Source organism: Corapipo altera, unplaced genomic scaffold, assembly GCF_003945725.1.
Source record: "Corapipo altera isolate COAL_440 unplaced genomic scaffold, ASM394572v1 0, whole genome shotgun sequence".
Lineage (NCBI taxonomy): Eukaryota > Metazoa > Chordata > Aves > Passeriformes > Pipridae > Corapipo > Corapipo altera.
In genome coordinates, this window is record NW_020884872.1 from 88884695 (window position 1) to 88906848 (window position 22154).

At 40.6% G+C, this 22154-nt stretch overlaps 1 protein-coding gene across 1 annotated transcript; it reads right to left on the minus strand.

The window, feature by feature from the left end:
• Positions 1-733: 733 nt before the first annotated feature.
• On the minus strand, positions 734-21694 carry LOC113951665 (DNA dC->dU-editing enzyme APOBEC-3D-like). The gene is made up of 7 exons (XM_027652949.1): positions 21536-21694; positions 17590-17996; positions 16939-17054; positions 6746-6792; positions 4511-4899; positions 3232-3350; positions 734-882 (listed from the first exon to the last, which is right to left on the minus strand). The coding sequence occupies exons 1-7, from the start codon at positions 21556-21558 to the stop codon at positions 856-858; spliced, it is 1128 nt and encodes a 375-aa protein (XP_027508750.1). The 5' UTR covers positions 21559-21694; the 3' UTR covers positions 734-855.
• Between the last annotated feature and the right edge of the window lie 460 nt (positions 21695-22154).

Consider the following 22154-nt stretch of genomic DNA (forward strand, 5'->3'; position numbering starts at 1 on the left):
ATCACACAATGAGCCTCCTGCTTGGAGGGATTGGGAATTATGAAACATGGAACTCCCAACATGATTCATTCAGATGTTCTACGTTATTTAAAGCGCAAATTGAAAAGTGCTGCGAGACCCAGCACTCCTGTATCTTCTTTTTGCCTTCTGCTTGTACAGATAGCTCAGAGCTTTCAATATCTCCTACTTCACGATTCCACTCAGTGTTTCCAGCTGGAAAAGCAGAGATTTTTGACCTTGTTATCCCAGTTTGCAATGAACAGCTAGGTCTCCAGAGTGTGGAATTACAAGAGAGGGATGTGTATCCAGGAACTGAACAAGAAAAGCAAAGTTTCCATAGGGCTGATATTTTTTCCTTTTATTCTATTGGTTTTACAGTCATAAATGTAGGAAGAATAAAAACTTAAAGTGAGATATTATTACAGAATTGCATAAATACTGTAATAGCCTGAAACATTTGCAGAACCATACAAACACGTATCCATGAAAAATGTTGCTTGCTGGCATCTCAAGAGGGTTCTCGCAGAATCTGACTGCAGAATCAGCAGATGTGAAATACCTGATTACGGGGCATGGTCTCCATCCCCACTGGACTCTCAGGAAGCCTTATAAAGACCCAGAGAACTGTGTCCTGGATGCCTGGCCATGTCATCTGAACTTCCTGATGGCTTCTCATGTGCTCCTTCTGCTCTGTCCAGTACTTAACAATCTCCAGACAGTGATAAGAGCCTTCTCTGGTGGCAGGATGAAACTCATCAAGGCTGCAGCAGAAATGATTGCTAGGTAGTGGCTTTTCTGGTCTGTTATTGATGCACAAAACAAGCTTGAAAGCATGGTGGTGATGCTTATTAGTATTCAGTATGGCAGCAACGGAGGAAGACCCTAGCAGGAAGAAAGAAACTTGAACATTAAAAATCAGATGCCAAAAGCTTAAGTTGTCTCTTCAACATGATACAGAATTTGAAAATGAAGTATCTAGTCCAAGAAATCAATCACCCTGATCTTCCTTCAGTATTTTAGATAATCTCCTTTGGGATATAGTTTTCCAGGCAACAGGGTAGCACCTCATAATTTACTGTGCCATGTACACCCCTCCTAGAAAGACAGACCATTTAGAAACAGAAGCATTTAAAAGGTGGCAGATTGCATAGTTGAATCCAGGGGAAATGGAGCTAGCTCCTGTGAAAAGACAGATTTTTCAGGGGTTAGAAAGGCCCTCCTAAGGTCTCTAGTCCAACAGCATATTTCCATCATGGCTAACTCCAAAGCTGGATCTGGCAGCCCAAAGGAAAGCTCTCAGTGTCTCCAGGGAAGGACGTCTGCCAGCCTCTCTGGGTTCCAGTACAGCACCTTTCTCAGGGGAGACTTTTTCCTTCTATCCAGTTGGAATTTCCCTTGTTGCAGCTTGTGCATGTTACCTCATATTTCCTCTGTGCATCTTTGAGGAGAGTTTAGCTACGTTTTTACTATCTTTATGTAGTGGAAAACTGCAGTTAGATCCCACTTAGCCTTCTTTTCTTTACGTCTGGCAAAACCAGTTCCCTCAGTCTCTCTTCGTAGGGCAAGTGCTCCAGCCTCCTGCCCTTTGAAGGGGTATTCAATCAAACCCTCTCTGGTTCCTCAGTGTCCTTCTTCTGCCAGGGAGGCCAGGACTTCACACAACAATCTGTGCTTCTCTGGAGCACGTGCCCCGAACTTGCTCACCTCATTACACCTCGGCATAATTAGTAAAACAGGGTTGGATTTTCAAAAGGGCTGGACACATAGACTTTCCCATTCCTTCTGTGGAGGGTTGGTAGTTAGCAGAACTACTGATAATGGGCTGTATTCACCTTCATTTTAGGGGTGGCTTGTATTTTCCTGAGACAGCAAAGCAGTTGAGAGAGTGCCCGACTTTGAGCATGTGTCCCAGTGCAAACTCCCTAGCCACCAGGACTGGCCAGTAATCAACAAGGCTTGCATGGGAGGGACAGGTAATTTGTTAGCTGACTCTTTAAAACCTGGACTTGAAGGGCATGTTCACCTTCTACTGCTGCACAGGGAACTGTGCTGAGTCAGCTGTAGTTTGTCAGTACTCACAAGCATTTAGCAGAGAGCTTTGTTCAGCTCCCTGGTAAGCATCACACTATGCATTTGATTGTGCATAAAATGCTAAATTATTTAATCATCTCAGGCATTAGGAGACTCAGAAAGACTGAAAGCCAAGGAAAAAAGGTCTCCTAAACCATTACATTGCATTAACTACTTTGTTAGATCAGATGATTGACTGGCTATTGCCACTGAGTGTGTATCCTGTCACCTGAATGTCTCTTATTCAGACAAGAATTATAAAGGTCATGTCTTGAGGTATTAAAAGTCCTATGTAAAGTTTGGGGTGGATGGAATTGAAATGAAGTCTAAAGTGTACTTTTTCTTCAGTCAGGAAGTTTATAGCGTCCTCAGATGCTTATAGCATCCTACATAGAGGTTAGTTTTGTGTGTGTGACTGTAAGTTCCTGCCTGTATAATGCAGTTGTGTGCATCCCTTCCTCCATCTCCTGCCATCCATTCTGTATAGAGGGACCAGTTAAAGCAAGAACTGGCTTGCTCCACAAAGAGTGGGTGAGCCAGGAAGTGGGTGAGTCCTAGAAGACTAGGACTGGAGTTCAACAGACCTGTTCAATAGACCACCTTCTCTTTCTTAGATAGTAGGATATCAGGCTGTACAAATAACTTCTGCAGTTGTATGGATTACAAAAAACAGGGAATGTGGATCTCAGTCACATGATACTCTTATATATAAACTCTGATCCTGAAAGCAAATCCACTAATCCAGGCTTTTAAATTTGCTCAGAACTTAGCTAAAATCAGTGGCCCTATCCCGAGAAGCAAAAAGAGAGTGTTTGAATCATGATTACACAGCTGAAGAAGCTTTTGGGGTCAAATAGCTCCAGCAAGCTGCAAGCTAATTAATTGGCAGCTGGTTCATGTAAAGGGTTGAAATCATGTACCCTTTCCTTAGTAAAAAACCTGAGAGTACTGCTAAATCTCTTCTCTACTCCTGGTCACATAGGCACAGTGTAGCGGCGTAGTCCTCGACAGTCTCTTGTTGCTGGGCCCTCTACTTATGCAGCATCAAGCCCATGCTTATTTTTAATACTATCGTTTCTGCTAACACCATTGCCAAACCTCCTTTTCTTGGGATTTTGCATTAATTTTTGCTCTCAGTGTGTTCTTCAGGTGTCTACTAACCAAAAAGATATGACCAAGCTCTCTCCAATTCAGAAAGATGTATGCAGCGAAGTTCTGGGGCCAATAATCATCTTCTCCATGTTGGTATGCAACAAATCTTTTCCAGCAGTACCTGTAATCTAGGAAGAGAGATATCCAGTCACTCTTGATGAAAAGATGCCCAGCTCTTTCTTCATTAACATGTCAGTTTGTCACTTGTTTTTCAGTAAGACTACAGTAAAGGGCAGGAGAAAGATATTCATGCAAGGGATTACACAATTAAATACGCAAGTAAGTTAGTGGAAAGGGGAACCAAAACTCCAAAACCAGAAATATGTCTAAAAAAGAAAAGCCAGAGAGAGAAATCACTGTGGTGGCTAGGACAGCCCCTATCAAGAATAGCACATCAAGGCATAAAGCCAGAGCACATTTGCCAAGAGAGAAGGAATCAGCAAGGGGAACGTCTGGAAAGGGAAGTGGCACATGCAAGTCAGAGCTTGTCAGGCATATCTTTTGGCAGCCTTGTGCTTGATCACACAGCTTTGGTAAGACACGTTGCTTCAATCATGAATTTGCCTGACTTATCTCAATGATCAGGGAAAACCTGGAGTGAACACTCCAACATTTATCAGCTTCAGAATGATCTTGGTGTTGATAGGGTGGCCAGAGCTTCTGTCAGTGCTCTGGTGGTATAATCCCAGAGATAGGTTCCACAAGATAAGCAATGTCCTTTAAGAATGCATTAGACCTGGTGGATTTAATAGCTGCACACTCCAGTAGTAAGTGTCCAGACTGGTGTGTGAGGTTCATCTCTCCAAATGTACATTCCTTTCTGTGAGCTGCTTGTCTGGACTATTTGTACAGCCAAACATCAACAGGCAAGCAAGATATACACACAAAAAGGCACACGTGCAAGACATGTTCTCTGTGATGCATCATCTGAAAGTCTCTATTAAGGGAAAGCAATTACTGGCTGCAGCTGGCAAGCTGATCTGCATATATATGCTAGGAGGGACAGGTTCTGTCTTAAGACCAGGATTTTTCACTGCATATAAGGGAGGTGTGGATGGCTAGAGAAAGCCCTAACTCTCCATGTTCAGATTTGGCAAGAGGAAATGACCAGGTCAGTCCTGCTGCTGTATAGGACTGGGGAAAAAATAAGGCAGAACAGAGTGACATTTTTGCACTCACTAGTCCTCCACAATGCCAGTCATCACCTCTATTACAAACTGAGAGTGCACATAGTCCCAAAACTTTCAATCCACACCTAGACAAAACTGCCAAAGAGCACTTGGGTTACCTGGAAGATTCATGATACGTATAGCAACTCCATTCATCACCAGGTTGCAGAGACCTTGCCGGTTGCGCATATCCAGGTGCCTGAACAGCTTGGCTGTGTATATTTCCAAGGTCACATTACGATGTGTCCTCAGGAACTCCAGAATTCTCTCGGAGCATTTTCCACAAGGACTAGTTGAAAGGAACCAGGTGATGGAACAAGGAGCTGGTGGCACATCACTGAAACAATTTTCCAAGAAGTTGACTTCAGCATGTTGGCTACGATTGTTTGAAAACCAGTTCCTCCAGATAGAACCATTTCTCCACCTGATTTCATAGAGCAGGTACACCACCCGTGAATGTCGGTCAGGTAAATAATTTCTTTTGAAGTCTTTTGGCTTTATCTTCCACCTGCAACAGAAGTACCAGCAGTACTGTGATCCCAGCTCTTCAGCGATGTTTGGACCTGTTGTGCATTGCCTGCTCTCAGCATCAGTCAGGCCTCCCACTTTCAGCCTTTCCCATCACAAATGAGCAGCATGAAGAACGTCGCAATCTAATGATCTAAATCTGGAACTTGATGAAGACTCCAGAACACCCACAGCACTTTCTTGAGAACTGTTGGGTGCATAAGCAGCCCCATCACCACTCAGGGATCAGCACCAATCAAAGCAGTAAGAAAACGGAAAAGGGAGATTGGGGAAAGGGATGTTAAGAGGAAAACAAGGCACAAGGCTGTCTCTGGAAATCACCATGGAGTTCAAATAGCACACAGTGATAGATGACATCTCTTACCCTTGGTTTTTCTTTCTGGGTGCAGGATCTATATGGAAAAGATTTGTAAGTCATTGAGGATAGCAGATCAGAAAACAAAATTTCCTCTGTACTTTCTCTCCAGACCCCTTTCAATCTATACACTCCCTGCCAAATCTCTTTTCTCTAAAAGGACTTAATAAGTAATGTCTGCACAGCAGAATAAGCACTCTGGAATGCAGGAGGGGTGGATTCCTACCTGGGAGTTGAACTTGATGGCTGTTTAAACTATACTCTACCTGAACCCTTGCTCAATTTAACACATTAGGGTTGATTGTGTAAATACTCGAGTTTTAACTTCACTGTTTTCAGCAGTACTGCATCTGTTTTTCTCTGACTAATCAAAGAGCGGAATCAAATCTCTTATCCCTTTAAATCTTCCAAACCACTTATACCAGGCAGGCAAAACTTCAGCTATTTTCCTATTGTAACTCATAATGTCAGTCTACACAAAAACATTTTTGCAACCAACAATCCCTTCCTTACTTATTATGAAACCGTTTCAAAAGCTAGAAAAATATCAGTGCCAAGGAAAAAATATAGTGCAGAAAGGAGGATGATTTCTGACTAACAAATACCCAAGGGGGAGCACCACAGACCTGCCTGATTATATACACTTTGTCTCTCATGGTAGCAGGCAAGTTTGACCCCACGACTCATTGATCCCTTCCCAGCTGAGAGTGTGGAGAAAAACACTTGATCACTTGCAGGTGAACAAAGCTACCTATTTATTTTGTAAAAATCCATCTATAGTGAAATTAAGGATCAAGGAACCGTAATTTTATTTAATAGATTAATTAATTGAAATTTATTTCCCTTTACAAATTTATACATAAATTTTATATAGAATTAAAATTTAAATTAATTAATTTTTATTTTACATATAATATATAATATAATAAAAATAATTCACTTAGAATTAAGATACTAAAGGCACTTTTTCCACAGCTTAGCTCTTTAAGATGAGAAATTATGAAATATATGGAGTCAAATTGCATTTCAGTAGAAATAAAATAGTATTCCACATCAACAGAGACATGATCAACTCTTAGCACAGCCGTGTTGCCCTGATTCTTTAAGAAGAATATTCTAGTTGTTTATCACAATGAAAATAAAATAAGTAAATAGATAAGCTAACTAATTTGCTCCATTCTTAATTGCTTTTCAGATCTCTTTCACATTAAAAGTTCTTTTGGATTTTGAATACTTTCTTCCACATTAAGGTTAACAAAATTATATTAATATTTTGAAGCTGGACCTAAGACTTAATATACGATAATGCATTCAAAGAGATAATACACATATCCACAAGTGTCTCCTGTGTATCCTCATGTGCCAACACAACACATTTTTCCCTACTCTCCAGTTTCTTAGATACAATTACAGTAAATATCTACACTTGAATATGGAGAAATAGGCCTACATTTCACATAAATTTACTTACCTCTGCCACTGACCGCAGCCATGGATATTTCTGGTTTTGTGTGTCACCTCTTGGCCAATGGATGTACCTTTATTAGCCTTATGTTTGTTTCAGTTTCTATTCCCGAATGCTGAACTTTGGGCGTCTCTAATGTTACTCAGCTGAATGTTTCTTGTGGTGACTTTTTCTTATGCTTATTTGCACTACCCCACTGGCTGAAGCTGAAAGCAAATTCCTGGCAGCAAAAGACTGTAAATGAGGGTGCTGCCATTCAGAAATGGATCTGGCCCTGAATACAAGGTTACCTTCCAGAAGCTGGAATTAACAGGTGAGACTTTTTTTTTTATTTTGCAGTGCAGACAGAAATTACATCTCTTTATTACCTTTAGCTCCAGAACAGAAAAGCGAATCTTCTCTAGTCACCCCAATGCACCGAGAGAAAAGCATTTACACAAATGGCATCAAGACACATAGCTGTGGAATGGCAGATAACTTTTCTGACACCCAGATATATCAGAAAGTTGAGCAGAACCCAATGGAGAGAGAGAGACAGATGACATCATGGGCAAAACCCTGTGAGTCTGCGGAACTCCAGCAGGTGATGGTGGTTGCTGCCATTTCACTTTATGGGACTACTCCTGTGGAGTTCCAAGGACCACTCATACACCCTTGAACCTAGGTCCTCACGTAAACAAAGAAGACCCTCAATGTGTGTGACCACTGAGCTGTGGTCAGTGACTGTGCAGACACTCTCAGGTGAACTTGATGCAAGCTGCCTATCATCCAAGAGAGCTTCAGCAGTTAACAGCTTTTTGTGAGGGAACACCAAGACATTTTTGAAATGTCACACCTGAGAAGAGCTCTGTGCTCATATGTACTCATCTGAAAAATGAGTGAAACAATGCTAGTTTCCAGTGAAATTTCCTCTGACTGACCCAAAACTGGCTTGCAGAGGAAAGGGATTACAAAAGAATTCTTCATATAGCTTAGGTAGAATCAGTCTCTGTCACTTACAGTTTTCTCCGGTTTTGTGACACAATTATTTTGTGGCCCTGATGCAAGCCGTAGAAATGGATCCCTGGTGAGTTCATCCAGTAATGTGCACTCCCTGAGGATAAAGCCATTGCCTTCTTCAATGCCAAATCTGACTTGGGATTGTAAAGCTAGGGGAGTGATTTATTTGTATTCTCTGCAGCCAGCTCTCAGTATTCTATTGTAAACAATTGTTCAGTTTCCTGCCAGGGCAGATGAAACATAAGCATAGATGAATGGTGGAGTTCAGAGGGAGTAGGGATTCAGGCATTGTCAGGACTCTCCTGAAGGAGAAGACTAGTCATGGCAGGTTATCAGGCACTGCAGTGCCAACACAGAGTCTACCTTCAGGGCCTCTTCTGCTGCAAGGTCACCCCTCATTTCACGACACAGAATTGTTCCCTATTGGTTGTATTATTTCATACCTTAGGGAGAGTGAATGGGATCGACTCAGACACTCAGAGATTCTTGAAGCAAAAAAGTGATTGACTAATGTAGTTCTGAGTTCATAGACATGTTTCTCAGTAACACCAGGAATGCATTGCTATTGTAGTACTCTCTTCATTGCCTTCTCCCTGCAGTAGGTATTTACAAATATGCAGATGTAAATAAGGCTTCAAGATGATTGCTCTGATCTGCGAGAAATGGCTTGATTAGCAGCAGTAGTTCTTGATATAAAACCAGAACATGCCACAGAAAGCAGGGAGAGAAAAATGAGTCCAAACAGAAGCAGGAAATTAGCAACACAACATTTTCAGGTATCTCCAGGAAGCTGAGTGTGTTCTATGAAATGGTGGAAAACCAAAAGGAAAAAAAAAACTTAAAAAGGAAATGTTGTTCTGTCATTCCTGCCAGTCTAATATGAGGAGAGAAATCCCTTTGTAATTCAGTTGCTGGTTTAACCTTAAGAAAATCAGAAAGACAAGGTTACCACACAAGAGAATTTTCATACGTCTAGAAGAACTTGTACATTCTGTTTACAGGGAAAAGACTTCAGTGAGTCAGAGGAGGATGATGGCCTCAGATCATATATCTGGGTGGGAAAAACCTGTTTCTTGGTCTTTATGGGCAAACAGCAGTAATCCAGTACACCTTTAAATTGCTATGTGCCTGTATCAATGGTCATATGTATAGGTGAGACCTCATATTACTCAAACAGCTATGAAAAATTTTTTATTCTACTTCTCACAATTACGTCCCCTTACAGAAGTTGCTTACAGAAGGTAATGTTAGAGATAAATGTGAAGGTGATTTGTGATGCAGAGCTGTTGGTAACATCTGAATATATCTCACCCACTCCAGCAAATGTTTGGGGTTTTTTTAAGGAACCAGCACCCTCATATGCATGCCTCATGAACCTAAATGCATTTTGGAGGAACATACATAGCAAAGGGCACACAGAATGGTGGACATACACTCACTCATGATTCCTTTAGCCATCAGGTTCCTTAGACCTTCATGAGAATATTCCCTTTGGTATTAGAGTCATGTCATATACATTTGACCAGATTCACCGTGGATAATAATCTAGAAGCTTCACATTTTCTTCAGAACACTTTGCAGAGGACCTCTGAGATATGCACTGAATGATAGAGAGGGGGACAGAGAAACAGGGAACTAACTCCCTACAGATGTCTCCCACGAAACAGCAGCATAACAGTTCTGCAGCTGTGATGTATTACAGAGGTGGTGTCTACTGATGTACTACTGCCCTAACTTATCTCGCTGAGTCACCTGTGTCTCGAAAGAACAGTCACATAGTTTGTATTTTTTCTCAAATGTCTTTTGGTTTATGTGACACCTGAAATCCAAGAAGCACGTCTAGTAACAAATTCGGGCTGAGGTAAAGTCCTAGAAATGGAAACATATGGAAGAAATTAGGGAAGACAGACAGGTTAGAAGAAAGAGGAGCACAGAGGAAGGAAAGTGAGGTCAAACATCAAAGAAGACAAAAACGGACAAGGTTTGAATCAGCCCAGATCCCAATTTGCAAATCTCTGAGAATTTTACAGATACTCAGCTTTCTATTCTCTAGCTGAATGATCTGTTGCAAAGAGGTGAGAATCACTCAGTGGAAGTTTGGAAGCAAAGAGGAAGACAGAATTTAAACGTGACTAAAAGCCTGGGGCTTATGCCACAGAGACTTAGGTCTTAATCTCAGTTACAGGCTGCCTCCTGGTCTTAATTTGAAATGGTAAATCCTGTGTTAGTTCAAGTGTTCTGCTGCTGGTACATTTGACAGTAAAAGGAAAATCCACTGCATGCTTGTTTGATTTTAACGGAGTTTTCTCAGTAGATATCTATATTTTTTATGGAAAAAAAACCACACACAAAGTGTTTTAAGATTTACTCCATGAACTTCACATATAAAAAAGTCTAAAATGCGTCTCTATGTATGAATCTATATGTATGAATACACACTCACAAAGATATTTACAGAAATTTATGTATGCACAAAAATGCAATAAAGCATATAAAAAAAGGCTTGTAGATACACAAATACACCTCCTTAGCAGCATAGGACTTTGCAACTCTGATTGATAAGCACACCTACCCTTGGTTCTTTTATCTCTCACAGCACCTTTGCTTTCCATTCCTCTGCAGGTTGCACAGCATCATCAGACTTCATTGAGACTCTTATTCAGTTTCTGTATGCGGAAACCGAAACTTAAGAGATTAAGATAACTGGTGACACTGTGCTGCTGCTGAGTGAGCTTTATGAGTCTGACTCTGTTCAACGAAGTGGAATGACAGCCAGACACAAGGGTGTGCAGGCAGAGCCCTGACCCAGGCAAAGTGGAAAACAGGTAGCTAGTAGGAAGCGCTTACCTGCGTGCTTACTTCATTATTAATTTTTCTTAGCTAAACAAAACATCCCAATATCCTTGTAATATAATTCTTTCACATTAACTGGTGAGGCTGCAGAAATCAGAGAAGTGGACCAAAGATACCTCATGAGGAATCAGTGTGAAAAAAGAAAAGCTGCAAGTGAAAGTATTTTGGAATATGTTTTTCTACTCTAAGCAGTCCTTCTGCAGTCTTCTCACACTACTTTGCATCACAGAAGTTCTGTATATTTATCTTTCTGATTTTGCCTCATTTCTATGTCTTTGTTTCAGTGCACATGCTTTGTCAAAGCACTAAGCAGAACAATAAGTACTCCAAACCTGGTGGGCATGAGTGTCTCTAGTCCCCTTGAGAGCCTGCGTCTGTCATACTGTCATCACACAACCGGTAGAGTTTAAAATAGTGAGGGGGACAGCATAACCAGATGGACTTCACTTGACAGAAAGCAATGATTCATCCATTCCTTCTCTATCGTACCAGGGAGTGTTCACAGCAGCTCCAGAAACATTCAGTGCTGAGCTTTTCTTTTCCAAGAACTCAGGAATTGCTTAATGACAACCATATACAGTTAAACTCTCCCCAAAATTCACCTGGAAGCTGTAGCTCCCATGGGAGGTAAAACCTCCATCAAAAGTAGAAAACAGCCACCAGAATCAGGTATTACAACCAAGGGGCACCATCAAGGAGTCAATTTTCTTCACAGCAGCCCATATAGTGCTGGAGCTTAGCCCAGTGACCAAAACAATGTTGATAACACATCAACGTTTTAGCTCCAACATTTAGCATTTGTTTCTGACTGCTGGGGGTGGACAAGATGCTGGGAGGTAACACAACTGGGACAACTGACTGCAGGGATCTCCCATGTTGTCTAATGGTATGTTCATGGGGCTAGCAGTCAGGATCAACCAAGAGCCCAGATTTTCATCCTGACAAGGCAGGTCCTATGTCAAGCTGTGGAGTCAATCCTTAGGTCAGGATCAGGTCCTGTGATGGCAACCAAGGTCACATACAGACACTGATCACCAGGCTGGTCCATAGAGATGAGACAGGTCTGAGATTAACCCAGAAAATCAGTTCATGGGTCAGGAAACAGATCAACAGGATCCATGGCTTACCATGGGCATGGACGTATGCATGAGTGTGAGAGATGGAGACAAGCACATCTACACCGCAGCTCAAGCAGGGACTAATAGTGCAGACTTGAGCTTAAATGTCATTCCTGGGCCATCTGTGGGCAGTGTGTCAGCGGAATTCCCAAGTTAGAGTGGTCAAGATAACCAATTTTTTATTTATTTTTTTTAAATCCTCAGGGCCCTGAGAGGTACAGACCATAATAACTGTCTTTGTTTTTTACTGTGAAAATAATTCACAGTAATTGCTTATGACATAGGAATGTCAAAACCTTGCTTTGGCCAAGAGCTGTGAAAACAGGGGCTGAGTGTGGTAGGTCAGGGTCAACAGGACAGTATAAAAAAGAACTAAACATAATGAGCCGTGGCACAGGCAATGGACCAACAAGCTACAGAACCATCCTCAAAGCTGCTGGGAAGGTGTACACTGTGATATTGTTTGATTGGCAGCCTGTGACAACTAGTTACAAACACCTTCAGCATTAGAGATTACGAGGGACACTTGGTCCACTTCATAAACTGAGCTTAGCAGTTTCACATTATCTACGTGTCTCTTCCCCCCATAACAACCTGTGTGAGTGGTTTGGTTTACTCTGACTCTTTAAAACCACCTTGAAAGCATCAGCTCCTTTTGATATTAAGACCCATACCAAAACAAGAGAACACATCTACCAAAGTGGATATTATTAATTGAGGAGTGTTGCCATTTTGTGAGTTACAGGTTATCATCTCTAAGTTTTCATAAGCCAGATTCTCTTTAGGTCAGACTGATCCAAACTCTGGTTAATTCTATTGATTATGTTAAAAGATTAGCAGTAAAAATGAGAGAAGAATCAGGTCCAAATATGTCTTTAGAGTTCAATGACTAAAATGGGTATAAATCAACGAATATTTATCCTAGTCTTGCAAAAATAATCCAGGATCAAAAACAGGGCATGGAGAGAGGTTCTATTACCAAGCATACTACTGACAACAGGGCTTGTACTTCTGCACATGTCAGAGGAACTAACAACTGGACAGAGCAGTTGTTAGTTGACTACTGACAGCTTGACTACTGAAAGGAATACAGCTGCATTCCTACAGTTCTTCGTGCAGCTTAATGTGACTTGTTTTTCAAGGGATTTCCAGTGAATACATCTAGTAGTCCAGTTCCAGGATGGACTAGCAGATAAAAATACCTTCTTACTCCTTTTGCTAGCTGAGTGGAGATGCTGAAATGCAATGACCATAGATACTGTAATTATAATCTTTTGGTGGATAGAGGATTTCCTTCTTTCAAATGGAGCATCTGTGGATTTTTTAAGTTGTTCTTTTAAGATCAAGTGCTGCTGTCAGTTATGTGTTATAGCTCCCACTGAGCCAGTGGAAAATTCTCTAGGTTAGCACAGTCTTTCAAATGCAGACTAGTGAACCAACACTTACTGTGGTAAGTTGATCAGTTTAAAACAGAGGCAAGTGCTTATTTACATGGCAAACTATGAACTTCTGGAATCTTCTGCCCAGTAAACTGTGGATGCAGATGGCAGGACAGGGTCAAAGTAGATCTGAGAAACTCATGGTAAAAAGTCCATACACGGACACTAAAGGTAAAATGCAGAGTTCCCAAACACACAGTCATTGTGAGTATTGAGGTAGTGTGACAGGATCATAATGAATCACAGATAGCGGCCAAGATTGTCTGCTCTCTCTGAAAAATGTCTCCTTCTGACACTGCTAGATATACAGTGTTTGGACTACGCTTTCTGCCCTGATGGAGTATTTTCTGCGGTTTCAGGTTTGTTCTGTTCCTCTTGCACCATGAGGTAGGAGACGAGGCTAGCCAAGAGGACAGCAGGTCTCCAGAGATGTTCCTTTTGGCATCCTGACCTTCTCTTACCTGTTTTCATCAAAATGCCTCAGCTGAAATAAGTTAAAGTGGATTAATCAACGCTAATTTAGCAATCCTCTTTAAGTACCCTTCTCCCATCATCCTGTGCACAACTAGACCACATCAGAGGAATAAAAGAGTTAGCAGAGTATGGGGCCTGGAACGCTGTTCCTCATTCTGGCTGCTACCTGCCTCCATTTCTACATCCAGAAGTTTCTCACTAGGGATGTTTAGCACTGTCAAATACATTCAAGTCTTTCAGTGACAAGCTGTCTGTTCGGGTTGTCAGTGGCCTTTAGAAACTGGGGAATGTTAGGAACATTTTACATTACAACATTCTCCACAGAAGCAGTAAGGCAGCTGGCCATGTGCTGTGTGTGAAATGTCTTAGTAGAGGATCAGAGATAATGTTGGTCTGCTACTCAATGACAGAGATCACATCACAAATAAGAACAAAGCAGAGATGTTTAATACCTTCTTTGCCTCTGTCTTTAATAACAATGATGGGCCCTGGGACCTCAGGAGCCTTCTGTTGAAAGACCATGACTGAGGGGATGATAAACTCAGAGACAACCTTGAACTCGTTCAAGAGTGGCTGCTCCAGATGAGTAAGCATAAATCTATGGTGCTGGATGGGATTTGTCCCAGGATACTGAAGGAGCTGGCCAAGTCTGGAGAGGCCCCAGTCAAATGGAAGATGGCAATGTTGCCCCAATTTTCAAGAAAGGTAAGAAGGAAGACCCTAGTAATTACAGGTCTGCCAGTCTCACTTCATTGCCTGGTAAAATTATGGAGAAGGTTATTCTGAGAAACAACTGCCAGGTCCCAAAAGGGAGGTTCTGGGCTCCCTACTCTGAGGTAGCCAAAGTTCCAGATTCCCTTGGGCTAAATCAATTAGATTCAATTGGATCAATTGGAAAGTTTTTTTATATAGGCAGCAGTAATTTAAACTTTATGATAGGTTAGGCAAGCTGTAGCAACAACAATTTAAACATTTCTGAACAGCCTGTGGATGAAACCTTTCTGAACAAAACATGGCAGTGATCTTTGAACAGCCTGCGACCGCAGGGAGTTCAACTTTTAAGGAGAGGAAGAAAGGAAAGATAGGAAAATAGAGGTAGAGAAAAAAAGATCTGGATCACCACGCAGGGTTCTAGTGCCGTCTCTGGTCCGGTTCCTCCAGATGGCGGGTGCATGGATGGTGGGTGCACACCCTGCCCCTCCGTTGCGCTATTTATAGCCTAGTCCTCACACACGTACATTTTTTTATTCTCGAATTTTTCAGGAGGGGGTTGGGGGGTATCGTGGTTTCAATTACCCTCCCCCATCTGAAACACAAGTGCAATGCTGTCTCAAATTTAGTTTTTAGAGATAGTTACCTAAGGAAGTTGGACCCAGAAAAGCACTATCCTGCCTCCTCAAGACCCCCTTTTCTACCTGCACCTTGTCTCATTTGCATGGCAACATTCCTTTTCTCTTCTGCCAGGTGTTTGAGACATTAACTCTTTCAGGTTTTCAGTCTCTCACAAGACTGCAGACATCAGTCATAGTCAGCACAGGTTCACAAGGGGAAAGTCCTGCTTAACCAACTTCATTTCATTTCATTATAAGGTCACTCATCTAGTTGACCAAGGGAAGCAAGTAGATGTAGTGGGTTTGGATTTTAGCAAAGATTTTATACTACTCTCACAGTATCCTTCAGGATAAAATGTCCAGCACACAGAGAGACAAGTCCATAGGGCGTTGGGTGAGCAATTGGCTGATAGCCCAAAAAGCTACAGTAAATGGGGTTACATCAAGGCTGTTGACCAGTCACCTCTGGGGTTCCTCAGGGCTCAGTTTTACTGCCAGTGATTTTCAATGTTTTTATAAATTATCTGTATGCAGGAATCAAATGTAGGAATCAAAATTAAGTACTTATGTCAATTATATTAAACTAGAAGGAACTGTGGACTCCCTTGCGGGTAGAGAGATCTGACCCTGCAGAGAGATCTGGAGAGACTGGAGAGCTGTGCAGTCACAAACTGTACAAAATTTAACAAGAGTGAGTCTTGGATTCTCCAGCTGGAACAGGATAATTCTGAAGTAATCCTGAAACTGACTTTCTTGTGACCAGTGACAGGACTGGACTAAATGGAATGAAGCTGCATTAGTGGATGTTCAGCTTGGACATCAGAAAAAGGTTCTTCATTGAGAAGGTGGTCAGTCACAGAAACAGGATCCCCAGGGAAGCAGTCACCACATCAGGCCTGTCAGAGTTCAAGAAGCACCTAAATGATGCTTATTAGTCATACTGTTTGGGTTTAGGCCATCCTGCAAGGAGCAGGGCGTTGGACTTGATGATCCTTTTGGGTCACTTTAACTTGAGATATTCTGTGGCTCTTTGATTCTATAAATGAAGATCCTAAAATGAAAATAGAAGTATAACATTTAGATCCTCTAATTGCACTTTGGACCTGCTGTGATTTTTAACAGATATAATCAATGACCCCCTTAGCCATAGATTTCTTTCACTCTGTTTCACTAAAAATAGCATTTGTCAGAAAACTCTAATACAGTGAAATCAAAGTGCTACAGCACCTGTATTAGTTTTACTAGATTTTTTTTTGTACACTATATTTTTTTCCACATTCCTTTCAGGCCAAGAATGTGGACCTATTCATTCAAGCACAGTCTTTTGTCTCCAGGGGCACAAACTTTCAGCACTGTTATTGAAGACACTCACTCTTCTGCCTCCTGCCTTTCAGGAGGTCTGGCACAAAATAAAAACAAAGGTTAAATTTTCACAGGGGACAGATATTCTCTTTTGAACAGCTTTTCTCATCTCACAGAAACTGTACCCTTCCAGCCAGTCATGGAATTTGCTAAATCAAATCTGGAAAGGACTTCAATTAAGTATTATAGAGGGGCCCAGTGACTGGGAGGCTGTCAGACCGCTGCAGATATTGACAGAAAGGGGTTGGGTAGCATCATTTGGTGAACTGAAACCCATGCTCAGATCTGGGTGATAAAGGAATCTGGTGGAGGGTTTCTGGGATAAGACTGGAGTTCCAGGTAAAAATCAAGGGATTTCCCACTCTGGAGCCTGAAGGAGAAAAACTGCCCTCTTAGCCTGTGCTTCATAATATGATAGAAAAAAACCCACAGTGCTTTTCTCTCAATGGGACAGGACAGTTCCCATGATTTTACTACATTACTGTTTCCAAAAAGCCTGCTACAGCACTCTTTAAACTCCTACTAGACGTGAATGGCTTCTTTCCTTCTCTTTACAGCTCAGTTAACCCAGATTGCAAATCAGCATTCATATGGTTCCCTCTATCGCTCAGAAATCTACTAACCTCTAAGATGTCCCAGAGTTTCAAACAATTCTCTGTTATCTCTGACTCAAAGTTCACAGTCCAGAAATCATCAGGAGCACCTCCTTGGATAAAGGTTTTCGAACAGTCCTTATAGTCTGGAGAAACAGAAGCAAGATGATTAACCTGAGTTTATTCAGATGCCAGAGAAGCTCATGGAACAAGACTTTTTAACCTCTTTCTTGTGTCCCTGTCATAGAGACAGCTTAGCCATGGACAGGTCAGCTGATGGATGCTGTCCACTCCATATCTGGAACCAATGCCATTCTCCCCAGGCAATTTTTTCCCCTCTTTTAAATGCAGAGGAGCCCTTCAGCCAGCCTTATCCTAGCAAATGCATTTAGTCCCCTAGGAGAAGAGAGAAGGACCTTATCTCTCATCCCTCAGGAGTGACATAAATATAGTATCTCTAAACAAGGGAGAATTTTCATACAGGTCTGGTTCCTAAGAATCCCGTCCCTCTTCTCCTGCAATATTTTAACATCTGTTTTTGGATGCAACATTCAGTCACCAAATGACGGTTGTGCCCTCAGAGAAGCCGGGGAGGACACTGGGCACAGAAGCAAGCCCATAACAGACACAAAGTTCACTAGTTCCCCCTTTCCCAATCCCACAAAGCACAGGAAAACTTGCCTTCCATGTCCATGACATTAATGTTTACTTGCGCCAACCTCGCGAGTTTCTTCAGACCTCTGCGGGTTCTTTCTGAGTCTTTGAAATAAAGCCGTGCTACATGAATGTCTATGTTCACATTCTCGTGCCTCTCTAAGAAATCCAGTATTTCATTGCAGCAGTTCACACAGGGGCTCCAGGACAGGTACCAGGTGATGGAACAGTTGACATTATTGTATGGTTTCATTCTAAAGATTTTCTCCAGAAAGTAGACTTCAGCATGATAATAATCGTAACGATAATTTTTGACCCAGTGTATCCAAGAGCTCTCGCTCTCACCCCATCGCAGTTTGCATAGTAGATACGTCTCCCGTGGAAACTTAGAGGGATCAAACTGGTTTTTTAATGCCTTCTTAGATATATACATGCTGAAACAGAAGAGAAATTTCAAGAAATCACTGCTTACAACTTTGTTTTCATTAGTACTCCAGTACACAAAAAAAGGGGGAGGGTACAGGAAATAAGAGGAGAACTGAGAAGGGCAAAACACGAGAGAGCAGTGCAGAAAAATGGGGAGGTAGGCACAACGGCATCATGAAGGAGCTAAGCCCTGAACCACTAATCCTCCCTATGGCCGTCCTCTTCCTTATCAGTGTGAGTATTTCTAAAAGCTTTCTACATTTTTTTTTTTTAATGTGTCAGATATTTTTACAGGGCTTCTATCTAGCCCTTTTCAATCTAGGGAACCATTGCAAATTTTGCCAAAACAAAAAAAAAAATTAAAAAACAATCAAACCACCCATAAATTATGAAGCTGAATATTTCTTTTTATTGGATTCTCTTGCTGATTGTATTTTCATAAAGATTAGGACAGTCAGCACAATCCTACATAAGAGAAAAAAAAAAAAAGAAGTGCTCTATACAAAAAGATGCAGCTCCCAAGAATATTTTTTGACAGATAGTCCATCTCTTAGATCCAGACCTTTTCAGTTCAGAAAAGACCTTTACATATTGCCAATTAAGTACCTATACAAAGACTTCCAGTTTTGGTCATGAATGTATCCTGTATATTCAGTAATTATCTGTAATACATAAATAAGAGACAAAGTCTCCAGAGGACTTTGTAGCTTCATGCAATTGCCTTGCATAGAGATTTATATGAGAATGCACTTCAGATATATGTTTTTCCACATTAGAGTAATCTGGAGCAAATATAGTAGACAACTGAACAAATTATTAACAAAAAAGCAACAAGCCTACGGATTGTTCTATAGATTAGCACCCACTAATAAAATTTAAAAAAAAAGAAAACTAAACCAAATAAACAAAAACAAAATAATCCCACCACCAAAAAAAACCCCAATCTGAACAAAGGACAAATGAAATCTTGCAGATCAAGTAACTGTCACATATTCTCTAGCTTCAAGACTCATCGCCTACTTAAAAATCACATCATTTATCTGAGTCAGTCAATAGTCTCTGTGTTCTTATCCTGTCTCCTCTCTCATCCCAGCCTCCTACATGCTAAAATACATTTGTACACAAACCATTTTATAAACCACAGAATGTATCTCTCTCTTTATTTCTCCATGTAAACTCCATTTATATAAACCACAGACATCACACGTGCACGTTTCTTTATCAGACTTCCTATCAAATTTATGTAAATGTAACAAGTTATGTAAATGCCACAAAATGTTTAATTCTGGTACAGGAATGATTTTTTTATTACATATAATTCCATTAATTCCATGTCATTAAAAAAAAACAATAAAGAGAGACAAAGTGAAGCACAGGCTCAATTTTTATGCTTTCTCATTTGAGGTGTTAAAAGAGATGCTTTTTTTTCTATTTATTTTATGTTATTTGGAAGTTAATGTTTATTAGCTTAAATTTCCTTAAAACTTGATTTTTAGGGAACACATATACATAAAATAATTATATAATATGTACACAATAAATATATAATATGTGTAACTGGTTGAAGTTCACCAAAGAAAATACACTGAATTCCAAATACTCAAGCCCAATCAGTTAATCTAATTATTACAGAAGGTATCTTTAATGTTTTGGAAAGTGATATTACAATCGATTACAGAGATCTGATTTGTTCAAAGATATCTGTAGATGTTGCCATCTGGTTATAACATACAAACAAGTTAAATCTTCCAAGTCTTACTTAAACTGGTCTAAAAGCACCTTCTTGCCTGTGTTTTGACCTTAAAATATTGCACTTTGGATAAGTGGATGTCTCATGCATATTTTCAGGGACATAAAGGCATTTCTTTAGAACAATCTTGCAATACACTAATCTTCAAGATACAGCCACCCTAGAGATGTGTTAGGCCAAGAGAAATTTATGGTGTAATCAACTTAATGCAATATAAGCAAAAGTCTTCATACTTATAAATATTTGCTATATAGCAAGACGTAACTTGCTATTTTTAAAATAACATATTCATGTAAATTCAAACAGCTTTAACAGACAACAAATTTAAAAACAATCATAAAACATTCACACACTAGAGAATATATATAGAATCACATAATCCTTTCATCTATTCTTTTTTCTCCCCAAACAAGAAGAGAGAATACTTAAAATTGTGAGTTTACAGGTAAATTGCCAAAAGCCGTGCAATCACTTCAATTTTTTTTTTCTTTTTATGGTTTTCACAAGCAGTCCTCGCTGTTCAGCATTTTTATGTATGGTACATATATACACTCAGCCTAACTTAAGTTAGAGCCTAACTTAAAAAAAACCCAAGCACTTAACAGCTGGTTCCTTGATAAAGATATGATACAAAATTAAGAGTTAGCACACAATAAAATAAATAAAAAAAAAAATTTTTAGTTTTCTTTCTAAAATTGATTCATCAGTCCCATGAACCTTTTCAGAATTTAAGAGCTGGAGAGAAGTACACCAACTGTAAAGAGTGACTGAGAATTTAAAAGGTGGATTGCACCCTAAAACATTTAAAGAAGCTAGGGGAGAAAATGGCAGAGGGATGACAGCCAACATAACTGTCTCCTAGGCTTTACTTTCTTTTTCATTAATATGCAGCTGCTATATAAATGTGCATTAAAACTTGAAAATTAAATTGACTGATTACAAATATATTTTAAAATCTGTTATTTATAAATTTGCTATTGCATTGTTCCATCCTCCATAACTTGAACAGGAATGCTATGAGACTATTTTAAAATTTTACCAAAAAACCTAATATCTCTCATTCAAACTTTGTGTAATAAACTGCATCATTATAGACATTTAATAATTTTCCTTCCTTCCTCTACCACTTTTTATTAGAAACTATTTAAAATTCTGCTCATTGCAAGATAATAATAGAAATAATGATAATGTCTAAAAATACACAACCATAGATGTGTCAAAACTTCTTTAATCTGCGTTTTTCCTTCCTTGCTAATGCTTCTCACAGCCGAGGCATTTCTTTACTAAACTTTGCATTTAAAGCTTTTTTCCCGCCTCTATTGAACAGAAAATTCCTGGTCTGGCACTTCATTTTGTGTCACGACGGCTGTTTCAAGACCTTGAAACTGTCGAGCAGGGAAAAGACGCATTTTTGGATTCCCTTGCTGCCTGGCATTGGGGTGAGCCAGCCTTAGCCCATCCCCAGCACACCCCCATCTTTCCTTTGCTTTTGTCAGTGCCTTTTGTTTCTCGATGGTTTATGGCTCCCGTGACAGCTTTTATGCCGGTGGGAACTTCCTCAACAGGCTCAGACTTCGGTGCAGCTCCTCGGCCACTGCAGTTGCACTTGGGACGGGGCTCCTACTCGGGTACACTGGCACCAGTATCGCCCTCGCCCTTCCCCAAGCAAGGCAGAGACTTTGCACTGAAAGAAAGCACCCCCCCGGGGCAGCAAAGCGAGGGGTCCCCTTGGGTTGAAGCAACAACAGCACAGAGCTGAAGCTGGGGTGGGTGTTTTTGGTCATCAGTTCCTTTTACCCTCTCATCTTTTTCCGGTACATGGCTTCTCCTCTCCCGGTGGACCCTTCTGGTGCTGTCCTCCTTTCTGCTCCTGCAAACGGGGCTCCGCGCACGGCCAACCCTGGAGCAAATCCCCAGGCTCTGCGGGCTCAGGGTGACGTAAGAGGAAACAGGAAAACTTTGCTTGACCGCAGTTCCACCTCTTAATGACATGTCCGTACATGCCTGCCCTTAGCAGTGCTCTTTCCGCTTTCCTAACTACTAACCTGGGAAGCAAGGGCTGATACATGTTTTGGGTTAAAAACCACAATAATTGAACAATCTCTTTGAAGCCTGCTTCTAAGTTTCAAAGGGATGATAATGCTTCCTTAGCAGAAAAATGAGATTTATTCTTGTGTGTGTTGCAAATAGTCTGATAAATAATTAGGATTTAATTACGTGGAAGAAGTAGTTGTGATAAAATAATTGAGATTTGATCATATAAAAGAAGTAGTTCAATTAAAGGTAGAAAATTGTGAAGCACAATGTGGAGAATTGTTAAGGAGTGTTATGTTTGAAGTATGCAACCATGGATATCTTGCCAAGAAGTTACTGGACCTTGTATTTTAAGTTATAGACCATATATGCTGCTTGGAAA

Coding starts and splice junctions, on each gene's coding strand:
- LOC113951665 (XM_027652949.1), bottom strand. CDS start 21,558: ATGTACCGGAAAAAGATGAGAGG. Junction 17,055..17,589: donor TAATGTCATGGACATGGAAG/GCAAGTTTTCCT, acceptor CTGTTTCTCCAG/ACTATAAGGACTGTTCGAAA. Junction 6,793..16,938: donor AACTCTGGGACATCTTAGAG/GTTAGTAGATTT, acceptor ATTGGCCAAGAG/GTGACACACAAAACCAGAAA.